This window comes from Narcine bancroftii, chromosome 3 (genome assembly GCF_036971445.1).
Source record: "Narcine bancroftii isolate sNarBan1 chromosome 3, sNarBan1.hap1, whole genome shotgun sequence".
In the NCBI taxonomy this organism is placed as follows: Eukaryota; Metazoa; Chordata; class Chondrichthyes; order Torpediniformes; family Narcinidae; genus Narcine; species Narcine bancroftii.
The window spans coordinates 252254878-252277115 of NC_091471.1; the positions used below are offsets into that span (position 1 = coordinate 252254878).

Consider the following 22238-nt stretch of genomic DNA (forward strand, 5'->3'; position numbering starts at 1 on the left):
TAGATGGGGAGAAACTTCAAACTTTCAAGGTACAAAGGGGGTCCTCGTGCAGGATAGTCTAAAGTTTAACTTCCAGGTTAGGTTGGTGGTGAAGAAGGCGAATGCAATGTTGGCATTCAGTTATAGAGGAATGGCATGTAACCATATAACAATTTACAGTACGGAAACAGGCCATATCGGCCCTTCTAGTCCACACCCATTTATGTGAAACACCACTAATTCCATCTACCCATTCCCATGCCCATAACCCTCCAACCCCCCTCACATCTATGTACTCATCCAACCTCCTCTTAAATGACAGAATTGACTCTGCCGCAACTACCTTTCCGGAAGGTCATTCCACTCAGCCACCGCTCCCTGAGTAAAGAAGCATCCTCTTATATTACTCCTAAAGTTTTGCCCCCCAAACCCAACTTATGACCCCTTGTTCCAATCTCCCCTACCCTTCATAATTTTAAATACCTCTATCAAATCCCCTTTCAACATTCTACACTCCAACGAATAAAGTCCCAATCTTTCTCCATATTCCAGATACTGCAATCCAGGCAACATTTTTGTACACCTTCTCTGCACCCTCTCAACCTTATTTATATCCTTCCTGTAATTTGGAGACCAGAACTGCACACAGTACTCCAAACCTGGCCTCACCAAAGTCTTAAACAGTCTCAACATCACCTCCCAGCTCCTATATTCTATGCTGTGATTTATAAAGGCCAGCGTACCAAAAGCCTTCTTCACCACCCTGTCTACATGGTTAATCCACCTTCAAGGAATGCTTATTCCATGATCCCTCTGTTCCTCAGCATTGCTCAATGCCCTCCACTTTACTGCATATGTCCTATTTAAGAGCAAGGAGGTGATGTTGAGACTCTATAGAGCATTGGTGAGTCCTCATTCGGAGTATGGTGTATAGTTTCAGGTGCCCAATTTGAGAAAAGATGTGCTGGCATTGGAGAGGGTTCAGAGAAGATTGACTAGAATGTTACCATGAGTGAAAGGGTTAGTTTTCATGAGAAACTATTGTCGGCTCTTGGAGTATGTAAGGATGGGTGGGGGGGAGGGGGACCCTTGTCCTTGAGTGCTGAAAGGCCTGGCCAGTGTAGATGTGGCAAGGTTGTTTCCCATGGTCGATGAATCGAGGACAAGAGGGCATAAAAGGACGTCGATTTAAAAAAGATGTGCACAAAAATGTCTTTAGTCAGAGGGTCTCAAATCTGTGGAACTTGTTGCCACAGGTGGCTGTGGAAGGAAGCCGGGGCAAGGGGCTGAGTGGGAGGATGGATCAGCTCATGATTAGAATGGCCCAACTTCTGCTCCTAGATCCTATCATTTACTCTCATTTTTCACCCCATTCCCCTGTCTTCTTGCAACACTGGATTTTCCTTCCTGATCAAGAACATAGCTATCTCTGCCTTTAAATATCCCCAATGACTTGGCTTCCACAGCCACCTACGGCAACAAATTCCACAGGTTCACCACCCTCTGGGTAAAGGATCTATCTGTATTCCTTGGTCCCAAGGCTCCCCCACCTAGGAAACGTTCTCTCCACATCCATTCTATCCAGGCTTTTCAGTGTTTGAGGCGGAAAGGGGGTACCAGGGAGGTGTTGTGAGAGGTGGGGAGGATGAACTCTTGCTCCATATGATCCACACTCTCTCCACTCCTTGCATTGATCCCCGCTCTGCAGGAACTGCATTGGGCAGAACTTCGCTATGTCGGAGATGAAGGTGGCTGTAGCACTGACGCTGTATCGGTTTGAGCTGTCACTGGATACGTCGAAGGAGGTACGCAGGAAACCAGAGCTGATTCTTCGGACCGAGAAGGGGATGTGGCTTAAAATGAGGCAGCTGCCTGGGCGGGAGATCTGGCCGGGATCCCAGCAGACGGTGGAATGAACACTGCAGGGAGACAGGAGCGAAGTGGTTCTTCAACTGTTTTTAATCAGGTGTGGGGGGGGGGGGGGCAGTGGCCAAAGCTACAATATTTGTGGGGAGGGGATTTCTTTGCTACCTAGAAGAATGAATGCTTAAATATGTCACCAGCTTCTGGTGTTTTCCCAACCAGAAAAACCAATGATTGCCTTTCTTTAATGGCTGTGGAATCAAATAAAAGGAAAAGATTTTTGCAGCATCAGTGATTGGCAAAATGTTCTTTTCATGGTACAAACACACTGTGCATTAGAACATGAATACGCCTGGAATGGCCTGATCTCGGAAACTGAGCAGGCCCAGGCCTGGTCAGTACTTGGAGGGGAGATGGCCCAGGATCACCAGGTTTCTGTGAGGGGTGCTGGACAAAGTGGCGATAAAGAATTTAATGTATATTACATTCTAAATGTAGTAGTACGTTACAATAATGGAACCTTCACGTAGAACATTACCACCATCAGGTTCAGGAACAGCTGCTCCCCCTCCATCATCAGACTCCTCAATGACAAACTCAATCAGGGACTCATTGAAGGACTCTGACGTGCACTTGGTCTCTCCGATGGAGAGGAGACCACAGGAGCACCGAATGCAGTTGATGACCCCTGCAGATTCACAAGCAAAATGTTGCTTGAAAGGACTATTTAGCCAACCCCCTCTGTATGCTGGTGACATCTCCTGCAGTCACAGGGGGTAGGTCCCAAGGGGACGATTGGTGGGGAGGAGTGGACGAGGGCATCACAGAGGGAGCAGAAGGCGGAGTGCCTTGAGCGGCTCAGGGAGGGGACGCACGAGCGGAGCAGTACTGGCAGAGGAAAGATTCGCGGTCAGCTGGACGATGCAAGGCCAGCAAACCGTCCCACCCCTTTTTAAATTCTGCTGCACTAAATGACCCACACACAAGGGGAGCATTTTGGGTCAGTGGATTTTAATATCTTTATATTCCATGAATAATCACAACATCACAAAATGATTCGAGCTCCCTCATTAGTCAACAATATATTGTTTTTTTTAAAATCTGACTTTATAAATAAGTCTTGTTAGTTATTTCAAGTGGAATGCCCAGAATTATCTCGCATTTATTATTGACTTGTGCAAACAGATTCTGGGCACCCTGGAGAGGCTCTCATGAACGTTGCAGTGTTCATTAGGGAGGTGCAAAGAATTCAGTGAAGGCATCTCTCTCTCTCCAGTACCTCACTTTCACAATGTTTGAGGTAGTCGGTGGCCAGCACCCACTTCACCCCTCAGTACTTCAGACATCCCCCTGCCCACCTGCCCTTATCCTCTGCGTTCCCTTCCCCCCCCCCGCATTCTCCACACCCTGACCTCACCCACCCCTCTTTCCTCTGTGCTCTCCTCACCCCTGCCCTGAAATGCTCAGTGTTGGTGCTGGTGTGTGCTATGTTGAGAGAACAGGATCCCAGTGCCTCTGGGATCCCCAGACTCAGCTCAGCTCTAGGGGGAACCTTGCCCTGGCCCACAGGCAGTTACAGAGCCTGGGATGGTAGATTCCCACCCACCAGCCATTGGATGGGGACTGCTTGCAGGATTCCCACAGGCAGTGGGGAAGACACCAGTGCCAATTCACCTGTAATATAACGACTTTGATAACCAATCAAAGAACACCTTGAGAAGGTATGGAGGGATTAACAGCAATGACCAGAAGCAATCAATTTACCTTGACCATTAAACATTTGAATCCCAATATGAGCAAACCGATTACACAGTGCTCAGGACAGAAGAGGTGTCCCATTACACGACGAACTTAGCCATTACAGTGCTGACCCTGTGGTGGGACAAATTACTCTGAGCCCCTTTCCACCTAGAACGAGAAAAAGCTCTCTCCAGTGTTCAGCGCTGGTGCTGTGACAGAGAGATGTGGCTGTCCGGGGATACTTTGTCATTTTAATTTTTCTCCCTCCCACCTCTTCAGCTTGAACACTGGCCTGAGCCAGGATCTCATATGATGACGCTTCACAATTGCCTGTGCTGCACTCAGGCTTCCAGGCGAGATGGCACAGTGGTATAGCTGATCACGAAACCAGGTTACCTGGGGCTTACAGCAGGGCTTCAACACAGCTGCCAACCAGCAGTCAGGTTGGACTTCTCCAACTCAGTTTCATTGCTGTGCGTGTGCTCCTGCTCTGAAAGCCTATTTTAAAAGTTCAAACAAATACAGCGCAACTGAGTCTGGGCGAGTCTGGGCGAGGGCAGACCCTTGCGTTCAATTATAAGTGAGCACCGCGCATCCTCCAAGGATACGACGATTCAGCAGGTCAGTTCCAGAGGAAACTCCACCTGTGTCCTGGGAGTTTGGTAACGGCCCTGGTAACAAAAGAGGAGTTGTTGGGGTAGGGTGGTGGTGAGGAGGTGCAATACACAAACCAAAGTCCATTCCCAGACTGCAGGGAGAATAGTTTAGAGCAGAGTTTTGTGGCTGCCTTTGTTCTGTGAAGGAATGTGAGTGGTCGGGCAGAGGTGACGTGCAGTGCAGTGCTCCGGTGACCAACTAAGCTTCACTGTCAGGGGGAGATGGAGTTTCCTGGGTGCTGATGCCAGTCTTGCGGTTTCTTAGAATGTTTCCTTCCTCCTGCAGGCAAAGGGAAAGATTAAAATGAGATACTTCATCAAAACCTCCCCTACCCCCAACATTGGGCCCAGGCATCTGCGGCGTGCAGCCAGAGACCTGAGTTACAAGCAGACCAAGAATTCAGCAGGTCAGGCCAACGATGAGACTAAGGAAAAATTTTATACATCTCTCTCTCCCTCCTCTCCCCATCTCCACCTGTCTCTCTTTCTTCACCTCCGCCTCTCTCCCTATCTCCACCTCTCTTTCTTCACCTCCGCCTCTCTCCCTATCTCCACCTCTTTCTTCACCTCCGCCTCTCTCCCTATCTCCACCTGTCTCTCTTTCTTCACCTCCACCTCTCTCTCTCTCTCCATATCTCTATGTATATCTACATTTATGTGTATGTGGGTCCCCGTGTGCATGTGCACGTGTCTCCTTGTGTGTGCATGTAAAGAGGGAAAGAAGCTGAGAGAGGTGCCCTGAGTTGTGGAAAGACAGGTAGAGGAAGAAACCACTTGGAAAGAGAGATGGGGAAGGGAAAAGAAAAAAAAAGTGAGTGAGAGAGAGAGAATGAGCAAGTCCAGGAATAGGTAAAGAAGAAACGGAAACAATTGGGCCAGATGTGTGGGGGTGGGCAAATTAGTAAAATCAATGTTCCTGCCATTGGGTTAAAGGCTGTCCAGGTGGAATACGATGTGTTGTTCCTCAAGTTTACGTTTAGCCTCACTCTGACCATGGAAGGGGACAGAGATATCACTGTGGGACTGGTCGGGGAGTTGCAATGGTTGGCTGCAGTATTAATGCTGACATTTGGTAGGGGCAGCTTGATGTGGCTCCAGATAAGAAAGTAACCAGTTTCTGTGTAAATGGTTTGGCTTGCATTTTGATGAGACCACAGCATTCTGCAGCAACAATCTGAGACACTGGTCTCAGTGTCAGTCTGCATCATGGGAAAGGAAGTGAAACACTGATTAAGTGGCAATCTTGATGCATGAACAGTGATAAACGTTTGAGATAAACTACAAGAAAAGATCATTTGTGCACAGTTCTCTTAATCCGCTTCTGCTGCCCTAGACAAAGTGGCTCCTGCTTTGCAGCAATGACACTCCTTCCTTCCACCCCCGCCCCCACCCCCCTGCTCCCCCCTTGACTTTCCCATTCGTCTTTTCCATGTAGATCCAAGAAAGGGATTCTGCCCTTTATGTTAACTCTGGTTCCTGGCTTGTGGTGTTTACACAGGAGAGCAGCCCACCTGCCACTCAGTGCAAGCGAGAACAGGGACTCGAGTTACAAGGAGAGGCTGTTCATGTAGTGTAGGAGGCCAAGCGGTGGCCTTATAGAGGTTTGGGAAATCACAAGGTCTGTGCCCCAAGTTAGGGAGTCTAAAACTTGAAGGCAAAGATCTATGGGAAGAGATGAAAGGGATTCAAGTCTTTTTCAACCAGAGAGGGATGGGTAGATGGAACAGGATGCCAGAGGAAGTGGTAGGGATGGCACAATGACAATGTTTGGAAAACATCCAGATGACCATTGAGGGGCTCCAAGGCTGAAGAACATGCAGGTGGCGGGCTGCTGGCGACTCGAGGCGAGGAACCCACGCTAGCGACTGCCGTCAAGGAACCCATGCAGGCGACTGCAGTCAAGGGACTCGCACCAGGCTCCAGGCTGCTGCAGACTGGCTTGAAACTGGCTGAAGGGGTACCAGATATAGGAAACAAGATGCAAAATGGTACTGGGGGAGCTGGAGGCTTCCTGATCATGTCAGAGTTGAGGATCTGGAGCTCGGGTTTGGACTGAAGGCTGTGTGATTACGGAGGTACAGGAGAGCTGGAGGCGAATCCATGGACATTTAGTAACTTTGGGGGGGGGGGGGCGCTCTCTTTTGTTTCTCTTTCTTTAACTGTAAGGGACGCTGGGAAATTTCTGCTGATGGGGAATCTTTGCATGTGGTGGACAAGAAAATTTGGTGTAATATCACATTTTCTGCTTTATTACATGACAAATAATCTTGAATCTTGAGATGGATTCATGGTTAGGAAAGGTCTACAGCAATGTTTTCAAACTTTTTTTTGCAGGTTGGGTTATGTCGTGACATTGGGCTGTATGAAGGAAGGTGTGTGGGGCAGAATGCTGGAGGGACTGGATGAAGCTTGAAGAAACAGTTTTCAGTATTCCCTATGCCATAGGTGCTTTCTGATTAGTAAAGGATTGTTTAAGGTGGTATGTGGGTGGTAAGAAAAAGTTTGAAAACCACTGTTCTAATCATACCTCATTACTCGTTATGTCCACGATTTCATAACTCCAAAGGAAAGGGGCCAAAGACAATTTTTCTCAAGCAAAATATTTCAGTAACAATTGGGTCTGGAGCAGTGATTCTCAACCTTCTCCTCCCACTCACATCCCACCTTAAGCAATCCCTTACTAATCACAGAGCACTGATGGCAAAGGGATTATTTAAGGTGGGATGTGAGTGGAAAGAAAAAGGTTGAAAAACCACTGGTTTAGAGGGAGTGAAACAAGAAAGGCTATAGCTGCAGTGATTGTAGTTTAATACACAAAAGTACTCAGCAGGTTGTGCAGCGTCCATAGGAGGCAAAGGGATATAACCAATGTTTTGGGCCTGAGACCTTTGTCAAGGGAGCATTTTGCCAACATTTTTGAGTATTGAGGTTTAGAGGGATATGGACAAAATGCAGGCATAAAAATAGCTTATGTAGACAATTTGGCTGGCATGGATGGGTTGGGCTGAAGGGCCTGTATCTATGTTGTCGAATTATGACTGTGGCATGTGGCAGCATGCAGGCTAGCCCACTCAGCGAATGGGTGGGATTACTGGTGATCAGCACCATGAAACCTTTGTCATGCCTCCTCAATCCACAGTACATGTTGGATTCTGGAGCCTCTTTGTGGCCAAGATGGATTTTAAAGCCTGTGCTTTAATAGGCAATGTCTTGTGATTGTCAGGGCTGGTGGAGCTCAGCTTAGCCAACCCACTGCAGGTAGACATCTGGCTAGTACCCAGCAGCAAAACTTTTTAAACCAGTCGGTCTCTGGACCACCCAATTGTGGGAATTTGTCTCACAAGTATCTGGATTTCTCCAGGGTTTGGGAAGTGTGGCGAGTTTGTGCTCTTCACCACAGTGTCAGGCAACTCACCGATCCACAGCTCGCACTGGAGCACTGCAGTGAAGACCAGCACAGTCTTGAAGTAACAGCCCAGCAGCATAACTGACAATGAGGCAACGTACAGGGAAAAAGTGAGGGAACATAAAACACATGGGGGTATTTGAGTTCAAGACAGTGCTGAGTTTAAGAAGGAAACCACCCTTCTCCTTAAATCAAAAAAAAATCTGTTCCCACAGAACAATGTTATTTGAGTTTTGGTAAAAATTTGAAGCCATCACTTTACATTAAAACACAGGAGTTCTGATGAGTTAGTGACAATGAAATGGTTGCAGGTTAGAAGGTTTGATGAGTCCTTCCTGTCCCCAACGTCTCAGCTCCAGGCCTAGCATTGGAGGGTCATTACTGTTCCATGACTAACGTGCCCAACCGATATATGAGAAATTCGGGAAGTATTTATCACCTACCGGCTCCAAGTTCTGCTCTGCAGCTGGATGGTCTTGCTCTGAATATTCTTGATCATCGAATTCATCATTCCCATCATGTTCCTCTTGATATTCCTCATCGTCCCTCATTGCATCCACCGCGTCATCTTCATACTCCGTCAAATAATCGGACTCCTCTGCTGAAATCAGACAAAGAAAGCACAAGGTACTCCACTGACAATAGTGGAGCAAGAGAGTCTACAGACACTGGGATTGTGGTGCAACAACACAAAGGTGCTGGAGAAACTCACCAGGTCACGCAGCAACCATAGGAAGTAAAGGCGAACCAATGATTCGGGCCTGGTGTCTGAATAAAAGGGTGGGGTAGGAGAGGAGGGAAGATGGGGCAGGGGAAGGAGTACCCATTAAAAGATAAGAGGTCATATGGGTGGGAGGGCAGAAGAGCTCTGTGATGGGGGGGGGGAGGAGAGAAGGGGGTGGGGTACTGGAGGAAAAGAGACTGAGGGATGGGGGAAAGAGAGAGACTGAGAGGACTGACGGAAACTGGAGAAGTCGATATTAATGCTATCTGGTTGCAGAGTGCCCAGATGGAATACAAGGACTTGTTCCTCCAATTTGCACGTTGATTCAGGCCATGGATAGACATGTAAGTGTGGGACTGGTGTGTGGAATGAAAATGGTTGGCCACTGGAAGGTCCCTGTTATTGCAGCAGACAGAGTAAAAGGTGCTCAATAAAACCATCTCTGGTCTGTGTCCAGTCTCTCTGATGTAGAGGAGACCACAATGGGAGTATCAGATGCAGTAAGTGACCCCCTGCAGATACACAAGTGGTGTTGCTTCGCGTGGAAGGACTGTTTGGGGCTTCAGATGGTGATGAGGGAGGTGGTGTGGACACAAGTAACATATGGAGGTTGTAGGTCAATTGGGTGTAATTTGGTGGCATGGGCAGGAAGGACCTGTTTCCGGGCTATGTGTCTAAAATTTAAGAAAAAAAATGAAAAAGTGTAGCATTTCTTGTGATCACAGGAGTAGTTACTGAGGGGGGGATTAGTGGGAAGAGATGACTCTCCCTCCTACCCCCTTCCCTTCTTTCTCCTATCAGAGAGCTACCCTCTCCCCATTTCTTCACTGCTTCTTTCATCCTTCCCACATAACCTCCTACCTGTTAGCCTATGCTCCTCCTCTTCCTTTCCTCTCCCCCTCCTCCCACCTTTATATTCTGCAGCTTGCCCAGTTTTACTTATACCTGACGAAGGGCCCAAGCCCAAAATGTTGGTTTCTTTTTACTTCCTGTGGATGCTGCGCGACCTGCTGAGTTTCTCCAGCACACTTGCACATTCTACTCGACCCCAGTGACTCCAAACTCTGTTTTGGCACTGAATCAAGCCACTTTACACAAAAGCGCTCCACACCATCATGGAAGCTTCCATAATGTCTGTCGATCTTAATTACTACTAATGTTACACTTGATCATTCACAAAGAAAACACTGCTCTCCCCAATTCGTTATGACATGAATGTTGTCAATGTTTTCCATCTTCCCCATCAGTATTTCATTTTCCCATCTGTGTGGAAATGCCTCCCAAACACACATCAGCCTTCAACCTTTTTTGGGGAAAAATTACCCAAGTTTGATTAATCTTTACAGCCATGATACAAATCTTCTTGAAGTCTTTTCTTTTTCTGTGCTATTATCAAGGAAATGACTTTCACCAATCAACATTTCAATCGTCAGTGGCCTCTGTTTGGACTCTCACTAAGGACTGCCTGCTGTTGCTTTGCGTGTGAATTTTGTAGATGATATTTTCTTTTTCATCTTGACCAAGGGTCTAGACCCGACACACTGACTGACCATTTCTCTGCCTGGATGCTGTCTGACCTGCTGAGTTCCTCAGCAATTTTTTGTTTGCTCAAGATCTCAGCATTTGCAGTCTTTGTATTTCTCTAATGTGGTATTGCTTGTATTTTTTTTTATTTGAAACAAAAATAACATGAATGGTGTGTCCCACACTGAGACAACTCCCACCTACATCCCACTGGTTACCCAATCAGGCTTTCCTCTCTACTTACCCAACCTCTCTCTCTCATATCAGCATTTTCCTGAAATTGCCAGACCTGCGATAAGACTGAGAATTAAAGTTTTATTTTCTTGTCACAGTCTCTTCCCATTGATGACTGAAGAGTTTAGGTCATTGGAACTCCATTGTAGCAAGCTGAGAAGGCAAGGCGAGGATAATTGTCCACTAATTCGGGAACCTTTTTTTTAAAATTTTTTATTTTTCACACCATAAACCACATTGACCATGATACATACATTTTCCTTTTCAAATATATACAGTGCCATTTTCTCCCCCCCCTCCTCCCATCCCACCCTCCCTACCTCCCCCCCATCCATTTAAAGTGCAAAATCTAAGATACATTAAACCAGTCAAACAATGTTGTCATTCAATAAAAATAAACAAGAAATTCCACTGAGTCAATTCTTTTCATTTCCTTCTCCTTTTGTTAATTTAGGTAGTGAATGCCCCGGTAGGTTTTCACTATTGTGTTTCATGTAAGGCTCCCATATTTGTTCAAATATTTCAATATTATTTCTTAAACTATGTTATTTTTTCTAATGGAATACATTTATTCATTTCTATATACCATTCTTGTATTTTCAAATTATCTTCCAATTTCCAGGTTGACATAATACATTTTTTTGCTACGGCTAGAGCTATCTTAACAAATCTTTTTTGTGCACCATCCAAATCAATTCCAAATTCTTTGTTTTTTATGTTACTTAGGAGGAAGATCTCTGGATTTTTTGGTATATTGTTTTCTGTAATTTTATTTACTATTTGGTTTAGATCTTCCCAAAATTTTTCTACTTTCTCACATGTCCAGATTGCATGAATTGTTGTTCCCATTTCTTTTTTACATCAAAAACATCTGTCAGATACTGTTGGGTCCCATTTATTTAACTTTTGAGGTGTAATGTATAGCCTGTGTATCCAGTTATATTGTATCATACGTAACCTCGTATTTATTGTATTTCTCATTGTTCCAGAGCATAACTTCTCCCATGTTTCCTTTTTTATCTTGATATTTAAATCTTGTTCCCATTTTTGTTTAGTTTTACCATTTGTTTCCTCATTCTCCTTTTCTTGCAATTTAATATACATATTTGTTATAAATCTTTTGATTATCATTGTATCTGTAATCACATATTCAAAGTTACTTCCCTCTGGTAACCTCAGACTGCTTCCTAATTTGTCCTTCAAGTAGGATCTCAATTGGTAATATGCCAGCACTGTATCTTGAGTTATATTGTATTTATCTTTCATTTGTTCAAAGGATAATAATCTATTTCCTGAAAAACAATTTTCTATTCTTTTGATCCCTTTTTTCTCCCATTCTCTAAAGGAAATGTTATCTATTGTAAAAGGGAGTAACTTATTTTGGTTCAATATTAGTTTTGGTAATTGGTAATTTGTTTTATTCCTTTCCTCATGAATCTTTTTCCAAATATTGAGTAGATGATGTAATATGGGAGAACTCCTACGTTTTACCAATTTTTCATCCCATTTATATAATATGTGTTCAGGTATCTTTTCCCCTATTTTATCTAATTCGAATCTAGTCCAATCTGGCTTTTCCCTTGTTTGATAAAAATCTGATAGGTATCTTAATAGTGCGGCTCTATAATAATTTTTAAAGTTTGGCAGTTGTAAGCCTCCTTGTTTATACCATTCTGTTAATTTATCTAGTGCTATCCTCGGTTTCCCCCCTTTCCATAAAAATTTCCTTATTATTTCCTTTAACTTGAAGAATTTCTCTGTCAAGTGTATTGGCAATGCCTGAAATAGGTATAATATCCTTGGGAAAATGTTCATTTTAATACAGTTTATCCTTCCTATTAGTGTTAATGGTAAATCTTTCCAATGCTCTAAATCGTCCTGTAATTTTTTCATTAGTGGATAATAATTGAGTTTATATAGATGGCCGAGATTTTTATTTATTTGTATACCTAGGTATCTTATTGCTTGCATTTGCCATCTGAATGGGGATTCCTTCTTAAATTTTGAGAAATCCGCATTATTCATTGGCATTGCTTCACTTTTATTTACGTTAATCTTGTAACCCGACACTTCTCCATTTTAGGTACATAATCTGCTAATCTGTTTGCTAATAGTTTAGCTATTATCTTATAATCTGTGTTAAGTAATGATATTGGTCTATATGACGCTGGTGTGAGTGGATCTTTCCTTTGCTTTGGTATTACTGTAATTATTGCTGTTTTACATGAATCTGGTAAGCTTTGTGTTTTGTCAATCTGGTTGATTACTTCCAGGAGGGGAGGAATTAATAAATCTTTAAATGTTTTATAAAATTCTATTGGGAATCCATCCTCTCCTGGTGTTTTATTATTTGGTAGTTTTTTTAATTATCTCTTGTATTTCTACTATTTCAAATGGTTGTGTTAATTTATTTTGTTCCTCTATTTGTAATTTTGGTAGTTCAATTTTAGTTAAAAATTCATCTATGTTCCCTTCTTTCCCTTCGTTTTCAATTTGGTATAATTGTTCATAGAATTCTCTAAAGTTTTCCTTGATCTCCGTTGGATTATATGTGATTTGTTTGTCTTTTTTCCTTGATGCCAATACCATTTTCTTAGCTTGTTCTGTCTTAAGCTGCCATGCTAGAATTTTGTGCGTTTTTTCTCCTAGTTCATAATATTTCTGTTTTGTCTTCATTATGTTCTTCTCCACCTTCTATGTTTGTAGAGTTTCATATTTTATTTTTTTATCTGCCAATTCTCTTCTTTTAGTTGTATCTTCCTTCATTGCTAATTCTTTTTCTATATTTACTATTTCCCTTTCCAACTGCTCTGTTTCCTGATTATAGTCCTTCTTCATCTTGGTTACATAACTTATTATTTGCCCTCTAATGAATGCTTTCATTGCATCCCATAGTATAAACTTATCTTTCACTGATTCCGTATTTATTTCAAAATACATTTTAATTTGTCTTTCAATGAATTCTCTAAAATCCTGCCTTTTAAGTAGCATGAAATTTAATCTCCATCTATACATTCTTGGAGGGATGTCCTCTAACTCTATTGTCAATATCAAGGGTGAATGGTCTGATAATATTCTAGCTTTATATTCTGTTTTTCTTACTCTATCTTGCATACGAGCTGATAACAAAAATAGGTCTATTCTTGAGTATGTTTTATGTCTACCCGAGTAATATGAATATTCCTTTTCCTTTGGGTGTTGTTTCCTCCATATATCCAAAAGTTGCATTTCTTCCATCGATTTAATTATAAATTTGGTTACTTTGTTCTTTCTGTTAATTTTTTTCCCAGTTTTGTCCATATTTGAATCCAAATTCAGGTTGAAATCCCCTCCTATTAATATGTTCACTTGCGTATCTGCTATCTTCAAAAAAATATCTTGCATAAACTTTTGATCTTCTTCGTTAGGTGAATATACATTGAGTAGATTCCAAAACTCCGAATATATCTGACATTTTATCATTACATATCTCCCTGCTGGATCTATTATTTCCTCTTCTATTTTAATTGGCACATTTTTACTAATTAATATTGCTACTCCTCTTGCTTTAGAATTATATGACGCTGCTGTTACATGTCCTACCCAATCTCTCTTTAATTTCTTGTGCTCCAATTCAGTTAAATGTGTTTCTTGCACAAATGCTAAATCAATTTTTTCTTTTTTCAGTAAATTTAGCAGTTTATTCCCTTTAATTTGGTTATGTATTCCGTTAATATTTAAAGTCATATAGTTCAGCGTAGCCATTTCATACTTTGTTTATCTTCCCTTTCCGTTTCTCCATCATCACCTTTCCTTCTTATCCACTTCTGCTTTCTTGTTTTGAACACTTTATAAGACAACATTTCTAAAACATCAAACATTTTCCTTATTCTCCTATTTAAAACTTCTTTAACCCCATTCTCCCCTCCCCCTCCTGAGTTGCCCTTTATCCCTCGTCGGGCAACCACATCTCCCCTCTCCATTTGGATTTGTGAATTCACTCGCAAACGTCAACTGATTTTGCAGTGACCGTAACTCCTCCCCACCCAGCCCTCCCCCCAGAAAAGATTTCAATTATATGTAACAAAGGTCACTCTTTTAATTCCCTCCTTATTCCCTCTATTCCCTTTCCCTCCCTTATTAATTCTTGTCTATACTCTATATATTTTCCTCTAAATACTGATACATTCATGTATACACACTATATATATACACACATATACACCTTTACACACATACATATAGTTCGTGGTCATTTTTACTCTCATTACATGTCTTCATCTCTCTGCTTGTTTTGTAGTTGTTCTGCAAATTTCCTTGCTTCCTCTGGATCCGAGAATAGTCTGTTTTGTTGCCCTGGAATAACTATTTTAAGTACTGCTGGGTACTTTAACATAAATTTATATCCTTTTTTCCATAAGATCTTTTTTGCTGTATTGAACTCCTTCCTCTTCTTCAGGAGTTCAAAACTTATGTCTGGATAGAAAAATTTTTTTTGACCTTTATATTCCAGTGGCTTTTTGTCTTCTCTTACTTTCTTCATTGCTTTCTCCAATATATTTTTTCTTGTTGTATATCTTAGGAATTTTACTAAAATGGATCTTGGTTTTTGCTGCGGTTGTGGTTTCGGGGCTAAAGTTCTATGTGCCCTCTCTATTTCCATTTCTTCCTGTAATTCTGGTCTTCCTAGGACCCTGGGGATCCAATCTTTTATAAATTCTCTCATATTCTTGCCTTCTTCATCTTCCTTAAGGCCCACTATCTTTATATTATTTCTTCTATTATAATTTTCTATTATATCTATCTTCTGAGCTAACAGCTCATGTGCCTCTTTAACTTTTTTATTAGATTCTTCTAATTTCTCTTTTAATTCCTCTACTTCCATTTCTACAATTGTTTTTCGTTCTTCCATATTTTCCATTCTTTTTCCCATCTCTGATATGGCCATTTCCATTTTATTCATTTTTTCTTCTGCATTCTTAATTCTTTTTATCTCATTAAATTCTTGTAATTGCCATTCTTTCACTGATTCCATATATTCTTTAAAAAAAGATACATCCATTGTCTTGCCTTTCTCTTCTTCTTCCATTTCTTTCTGTTCTTCTTCTTCTTCCTCTGGATTGACCATCTGTTGTTTCCTTGTTTTCTTTTTACCCTCTTCTTTCTTGTTGTCGTTATTGTCTGTGTTCTGCACCTGCTGCTGTGCTGCAGGTGTCTCTCTCAGCTGTGGAGATCGACTCCGCAGCTGTTCCCCCCTCCCGTCAGTGTGTTTTTTTTCATGCGCGGTTGCGCACTTTTACTCGGCTCTGTGAGCCATTTTTGTAGTCCCGAGCCCGGGACCTCCACTGAACTGTGGGAGCGGGCCTCTCTCTCCGCGGCGGGCCTCTTCAGACAGGTAAGGCCTTCACCTTCTTCTTCTGACTTTCTTTCTTCCTCTTTTCTTCCCGTTGTTTTCAATTTTTCTCTCTTCGCTGCCGTTTTCTTCTCACCTTTATTTTTACTTTATTATAAATTTTAATCTTGTACCTTTGTGCTTTGTGTGTTTTTTTTTAAAACTTTTCGGGAGAGGGCTGGAATTCCCTGACCGGCCACTACTCCATCACGTGACTCCTCAAGAACCTTTAAAGATGTCCTCTGCATCCAAATCTCCAAAACTGCCTCTAATACACCACTCTGATGTGACCCTCACGTCGCTCTGTGACTGCCTCCCCATGTAAACTGCACTCCAATGGATCTATCTTTGAAACTAACTGCACCTCTCATGGTCTCAGCTAAATAGAAAATAACATGATTATTTCACTGTTGGCACCAGACAGAAAAACACAATGATTTCACTGATAAATTTAATGACCGACTCCAAAAAATCAGGACATTCAGCTCTACTACACAAAGGCAGTGAGAAGGCTGAATGACCAAAGGAACTGTTCACATTAACCATCCGAGACTCTCAAATTCATGAAGCAATGTATGTGTGTGTATTTGTCCTGCATATATATTCCTGTCTGTATCTGTGTTATGATTGGTTATGTGTCTGTGTGCTTTGCACTGAGAACTGGAGAATGCTGTTTCGTCGCATGGCACTTGTGTAACTCCTGGTTCCAGATCCTTACAGGTGGGAGGTTGGTTACCTTCTGGTGTTATCTAACAGGTTCCTACAGATCCCGTGTTTGATGGTTATAGCTACAGATGCCACCCAATGAACAGACAAGCTGGCCACTTTGACCAGTCCAAGAGCTGAGCTGAGAGTAAATCACCCAGCCCAGTGAGCTACAAGCCCTGGTTCAGTCTCCTGCTGAGGACCAGAACTTACATAGAACATTACAGGCCCTCCAGCCCACAATATTGTGCAGACCTACTGTATATAATCCTAAACCTTTCCAACATCACACCCATAACCTTCTACTTTTCTTGCATCCATGTGCCTTTTAAATTGTACCAGCCTCCACCACCACCCCTGGCAATGCATTTCAGGCACCCTCCACTCTCTGTGTTAAAAAAAATTACCCTTGACGTCTCCCCTAAACCTTCCTCCCCTCACCTTGTACAGATATCCTCCACAATAACCTGTTACTGTTTTGGTAACGATTCATGAAAAGGCACACTACTGCAGAGAAAGAATAGTTGACAGGAAACTCGTGGAAAATGGGGTGAGTTTACTTTGAAATGTAAATGAAATGGACAAGAACGATGGTTCTGACAGGTTGTTTGGAATGTGGCCATTTACCGTCTGCCATATTGTAGCTCTTTGGAGGTTCGATCCGAGACACAATCTCAGCGAGGTCAGTGAACGCCGCATTCGAGGACATAAAGACCTGCAGAAGGAAGGTTTATAGTCAGTGGTCTCAGTACAGCACTTCGGCACGTGGTTTTTGTCTGAGGACAGGCAATCTCAGACCAGTCACTGAGTGATTCTTGCAGGAGGCAACACAATTGGAAAGCAGAGACGGCGATGCACAGGTACTCCAACAGAAGACCCCTGACTTGGACAAGGCAGAGGAGATGGGCATCAACCCTTCTCACAGTAAAACGTTCCACAGAGGATTAAAAGGAAGGTGGTAATGAGCGTCACAAAGAGGCATTGAGGGTTATGATGAAAATTTGGCTGAAGCGATCAATTTTAAGGAACATAATGAAGAAAAGAGAGCAAGAGGTTTAGAGAAGGACTTGGCGAAGTTAGGTGTTGGAAGATGAATGAACGTCAGCCAGCACTGGATTATTTAGTGGTACAGCTAAACTGTAGTGTTTAGTGCTATACTATTACAGTTGCCATTGACCTGGGTTCTAATCCACTGCTGCCTGTACATTCTGGTGTGACTTGCACGAGTTTTCACCCTCCTAAACAAATGGGGTTGGTAGCTCAATTGGATGTAATTGAGCGGCACCTGGTTATGGGCTGAAAGGGCCTGTTCCCATGCTGCATGTCTAAATTTTAAAAAAAACAAGCCAAAAAGCTGAACTGATTCCTATTTTGATTTATTGCATTCCAATGTCAATTTGCTTGTAGTGACCCTGACATTGTTTTGCTAATGGGGAGCATTTTTTGTGAGCAGGTTAGGCTCCGGGAACTGTACTCACGTTCTTTTTTTTGATTTCGTAATAGTCCACTGACTTTCGGTCCTTTAGCATCTTGTCGATGATGTCTCCCCTGCTCCAGTTACTGAACACCACCTTCCCGTACTGGTATCCGAGATTCTGTGGGCAATCAGGAAATGAGCGGTAGGGCGGACAACATCAGGCACACACACCCACTCCGTGAGTTACACAGCGGGCAAGAGGCAGCCTTCCCTGGGAATGTCCAGAAGGTGAAAGGGAATATCATAACGATCGAGGGTGCCCTCGCCAGCTCTCATGACAGCACTAGAAGAGCAGCCACTGACTGGGACGCAAAGCCAACGCAAACAGCTGAAAACCACTCCACAAGTGAATTTAATCGAACGATTCTATTCACCAGGCAGTGATCGCCGCGTGGCGAAAGTCACTGCTATTTCAGAGATTTGCAACATTTTGAGAGAAAAAGCAGGTAAACAAGTGGACTAACCATGGAGTGAAACATGAAAGTCTGCAGACACTGTGACTGTAGTAAAACACACTGGAGGAAAATGCTGGAGGAACCCGGCCGGTTTATAATGTAATTCATTATTATTAAACAGTGACTTCAAGTTCTCGATTCTTGAGCCTCCACCTCTGTCCAAACCTCTAAGGATCTGATAGGCTTTGATCAAACTCCAGTGCAGACATGCCGAGCTCATACCATCTTTCTACATAAAACAAACTAGTCCATCTTCGCAATAATGTATTTAAAGACCCCAGATGTTGTCTCACCAAGGCCTTCAAGGATTGATGTGTAATCTCCCTATTTTTTTGATTCAATTGCCTCAATAAAATGATAACATCTGCTCACTTTCCAAATAACATGCTGTAAAAGGACATGAGCCTTTTGCAAGTTAAGGACAAGGATATAGATATACTCTTATTTCCCCTTTCAAGGTTCAAGATTCCTTTTATTGTCACATAATAAGACACAAAATGTAATATACATGATACACTTTAACTTGTGTCTGCCCTAAAGCAAACAAAGAGTCACCACAGGTATTGCCTGGTGCCTCTAACAAAAGGAGAAAGAGAAGCAAAGTCCCTTTAGAGTCACTGAGTGTCCACGGATTTGCCTTCAATACTCCTGCAACCTCTTCAGCCGCACAAACTCCAGCCCAATATGATCAGAGCCTGAGGTCCCTCGGGAGCCCCTCTTGCCTTCAGCACTCTCTCGAGTCCAGGTTCCAATACCTGGTTCCTGTGAGCCAGTTTCCAGCAGGCCTGTGCAGACCCTTTGCCAGCTACTTGCAGCATGTTTGGGTCCTTTAGTCGCTGAGCTCTTTGGTGTTCTGCCGCCATGCTTTGGGGGGGAGGGGGTGTGATGTGGACTGGAGGTTGTTTGTCCCGTTTCTGGTGCCCTGCACTGGTCTGCTGCTCGCCCCGAGTCTGCAATCCTTTGTGGCCTGCTGCTCAGCATAGATACTGGTCACAGAATTAAAAAAAAACCACCATCAGCTCCTTTAACAGGCTGTTTAACGCCTTCACAGAGCTGTCAGCATCAGGACCGGGCAGCAGGATCCTGCGGAGTAGTGCTATGTCTCCGCTTCCTGCTCTCCCAAGTCCGCACCAGCGGCAGTCCTGTCATTTCAGCAGTTCCAGCAGCGCTGCCATTTTATTTTCCATCGCTTACGTCTTCTCCAGTGCTCCAGAAGTCTGAGCTCCTCCAACTCCTCCAAGGCCTTGATCAACCCAGCATTTAATCCCTGCACCATTGATGGTCAGGTGCACAGATGCAGGGACCATAAACTCAGAGATCTCCTTCCAATCTTTTCCCACCTCTCCAACTCTATTTATTTCTCTTAAAATACTATTTAAAACCAAATTCTTTGGTCAACTGTTTTAAAATATATTGCTTGATCGAACATCTCCTTTGATGGCTTCCAGTGGATCACCCTGGAATGATTTGCCATGTTAAGAATTTAAACAAACTATAGTTATTGCACTCGCTTTTGTGAGCATCTCCCATCATGGATGAACAGGTTTGGGGACGTGCAATTTTGTTCCCCATAGTTAGGAAAATGGAGTTGATGTGACATAATCAGTCGATTTTAGTAAATGATGGAGCTTATGATTGGGCTCACTTATGCTCCCAATAGGAACTATTAAGGGCTTTGAAAATAATGATGCATGCTTTATAAAATTGAAGCACTGCTTAATTATGGACCAATGTTGTGGTGGGGGTCGGGGGGGGGGGGAGAGGGCTCTGGACAGGAGGGAGTGGAATGGTGCAGACCAGTTCACCAGGAGCAGGGTTCTGGAGGCAGATGAGTAGGATGGGCCATCAGTGGGCCAGCACCAGTGTTCTGGAGAGGGGCAAGGGGGGGGGACAGTACACACCAGTGGGCCATGAGCAGGGTTCGTATGAGTCTGTTTATGGATCGCAGAAAGTAAGTCCAGAGAATGCAAAGATATGGATGAAGATTTTGTCAATGGAATTGGACATCAATCGTCAACAAAGATCCGTGCATTTTCTGCACTTGCTGAAGGGGAGAGTGCAGGAGGAGGGGCAAGAATTGGAAAGAAGCTGAAGATTCACCCAGATCATTTGGACGTGCCTGCTCAGGGAGTACAGATCACACGAAAGGACTAAGATGAGAGGCACCAAGAGCTTTTTAAATAGATATAGTTAGGTTAAGTGATTGGACAGGGCGCTGGCAGATGGAGGACAATGTTGGTAAAGGTGAAGCAATCCACTTTGGAAGGAAAAATATTATTATTGAAACTGTGGAAAATTGTAGCATGCCGTTATGCAGAGGGACATGGGAGGGCTTGTACACGAATTGCAAAAGGATGGTTTGCAGGTGCAACAGGCTATCGAGAAGGCAGCAAATGGAACGTTGGCCTTCACTGCCGGAGGGATTGGCCCTCACTGCTGGAGGGATTGAATCTAAGATCTGAAACCATACAGGGGAGAGGTGAGGCCGCACATGGAGCACTGTAAATGGTTCGGGTCTCCTTGCTAGAGGAAAGTAGTGCAGAGGAGACTCACCAGCCAGACTGATTCCAGAGATGAGGGGGTTAGCCAAGGAGGAGAGGTTGAGTTGTCTGGACAACACTTGCTGGAATTCAGAAGAATGAGGGGGGGGGGGGAATCACATAGGGACATAAAGGGATAGATATGAGGCAGGAAAGCCGTTTCAACTGGTAGGTGATATGAGAACTCGGGGAGATAGCCTTAAGATTCAGGAGAATAGATATGGGATGAAGATGAGGAAGAACTGGTTTTCTCAAGGAGTAGTGAATCTGTGGGATCCTCTGCCCAAGGAAGGAGAAGAGGCTGTCTCGTTAAATAATTTAAGATGCAGTTGGATAGATTTTTGCCGAGTGGGGAATGGATATGAGCTGAGATTGTGGCCAGAAGACCCAACGGAAAGATGGAGCAGGGCTCAAGAGGCCAGATGGCCAACTCCTGATGCACTATCTTATTTAGATGCATTGATGGTGAATATGTGGAGTGGCTGGGAAATCCACTGCTGCAGACATTCTAGTGAATGGAACTGTTGTAGCACAGGAGCACTGGTCCAACTGGAGACTGTTGTTCTGCCTGAGGACATCAGATGCTAACAGAATCCAGCTACAGGAGTTATTAATGAATGGGCTAATTGGAGCTATTGGAATGGAATCCTTCCTTACAGTGTCACGTTTCTGAGCTCACAGCAATCCCTTGTCGCAAGGTTTCATGCACAATCTTGATCACGACCAGCCACACCAACCTCATACACAGTGGGTCAGGCTGATAAAGAGATTCACTGCTGCAAAGATGCAAATGCAAAATGAAAAACCTCCTCCAGGCTTCCTGTCCTCATTTTTCTTCACTTCTAATGAACCACATTATCTTTACGCTGGTTCAGCATTCACCAGTCAGCTATTTCAGGTAATCAGCTATATAGCATTCCTTTCAAGTTCCTTCAGAAAGGACAAATAATTATTGCTGCGTCACTGAATCGAACAGAAGTCTGTGCGGCTGCAGGACCGCTGCAGGCGGATTCATGGAGTGAAGGGACTTTCTTTCTCTCATACTGTAAGGGCACAGGGTGACACTAATGGTGATTCTTTGATTACCTTAGGGCAGGCAGAAGGCTGTTGCGTGTAACATTATGGCAATAAAGGAATCTTGACCTCAACTTCAAGGTTTTTGATGCCCTTTGACATTTAACTGCTCCTTCTTATCTCAGGCTTCCTATCTTCTCCCTGTGCCTTCAGATTACACATGTGAATCTTTAATTCCAGTTCTGATGAAAGATCTGAAATGTCAACACAGTTTCCCTCTCCACAGATATACAGGGGGGCAGGGCTAATTTTTTTAGGTGCCAGAGCTCACCACCAAAAACGGCAACAAGGTGGTGCCTGGTCAAACTGGATTTATTCAGAAAAGATGAACAACGGACAATATCTGTAAGTTCATTAACTTAATCCATGCAGTACAAGGAAACAAGACGCCAACAGTGGCGGTTGCCTGAGACGCAGAGAAAGCCTTTGACAGAGTAGAATGGAATTATTTATTTAAAGTACTACAGAAGTTCAACCTACCAGAGAAATA

At 43.4% G+C, this 22238-nt stretch overlaps 2 protein-coding genes across 21 annotated transcripts in view; one reads left to right on the forward strand and one right to left on the reverse strand.

Moving 5' to 3' along the window:
• cyp4f3 (cytochrome P450, family 4, subfamily F, polypeptide 3) overlaps nucleotides 1-2133 on the forward strand; it is an 89037-nt gene extending 86904 nt beyond the window's left edge. For all 10 annotated transcript variants that reach the window (XM_069927612.1, XM_069927614.1, XM_069927609.1 and 7 more), the window contains one exon: nucleotides 1688-2133. In XM_069927612.1, coding sequence (XP_069783713.1) covers nucleotides 1688-1895 — 208 coding nt within the window. In that variant the 3' untranslated portion in view covers nucleotides 1896-2133. The remainder of the gene's footprint in view (nucleotides 1-1687) is intronic.
• Nucleotides 2134-2836: 703 nt separating this feature from the next.
• The window catches only part of pnpla6 (patatin-like phospholipase domain containing 6), a 197409-nt gene continuing 178007 nt past the window's right edge, over nucleotides 2837-22238 (reverse strand). For 8 of the 11 annotated variants that reach the window (XM_069927599.1, XM_069927608.1, XM_069927596.1 and 5 more), the window contains 4 exons: nucleotides 17681-17797; nucleotides 16830-16917; nucleotides 8088-8245; nucleotides 2837-4518 (listed from right to left, as the gene is read on the reverse strand). In XM_069927599.1, the coding sequence (XP_069783700.1) occupies nucleotides 4438-4518; nucleotides 8088-8245; nucleotides 16830-16917; nucleotides 17681-17797 (444 nt within the window). In that variant the 3' untranslated portion in view covers nucleotides 2837-4437. The remainder of the gene's footprint in view (nucleotides 4519-8087; nucleotides 8246-16829; nucleotides 16918-17680; nucleotides 17798-22238) is intronic. The other 3 variants (XM_069927607.1, XM_069927602.1, XM_069927597.1) reach the window with 1 other exon arrangement.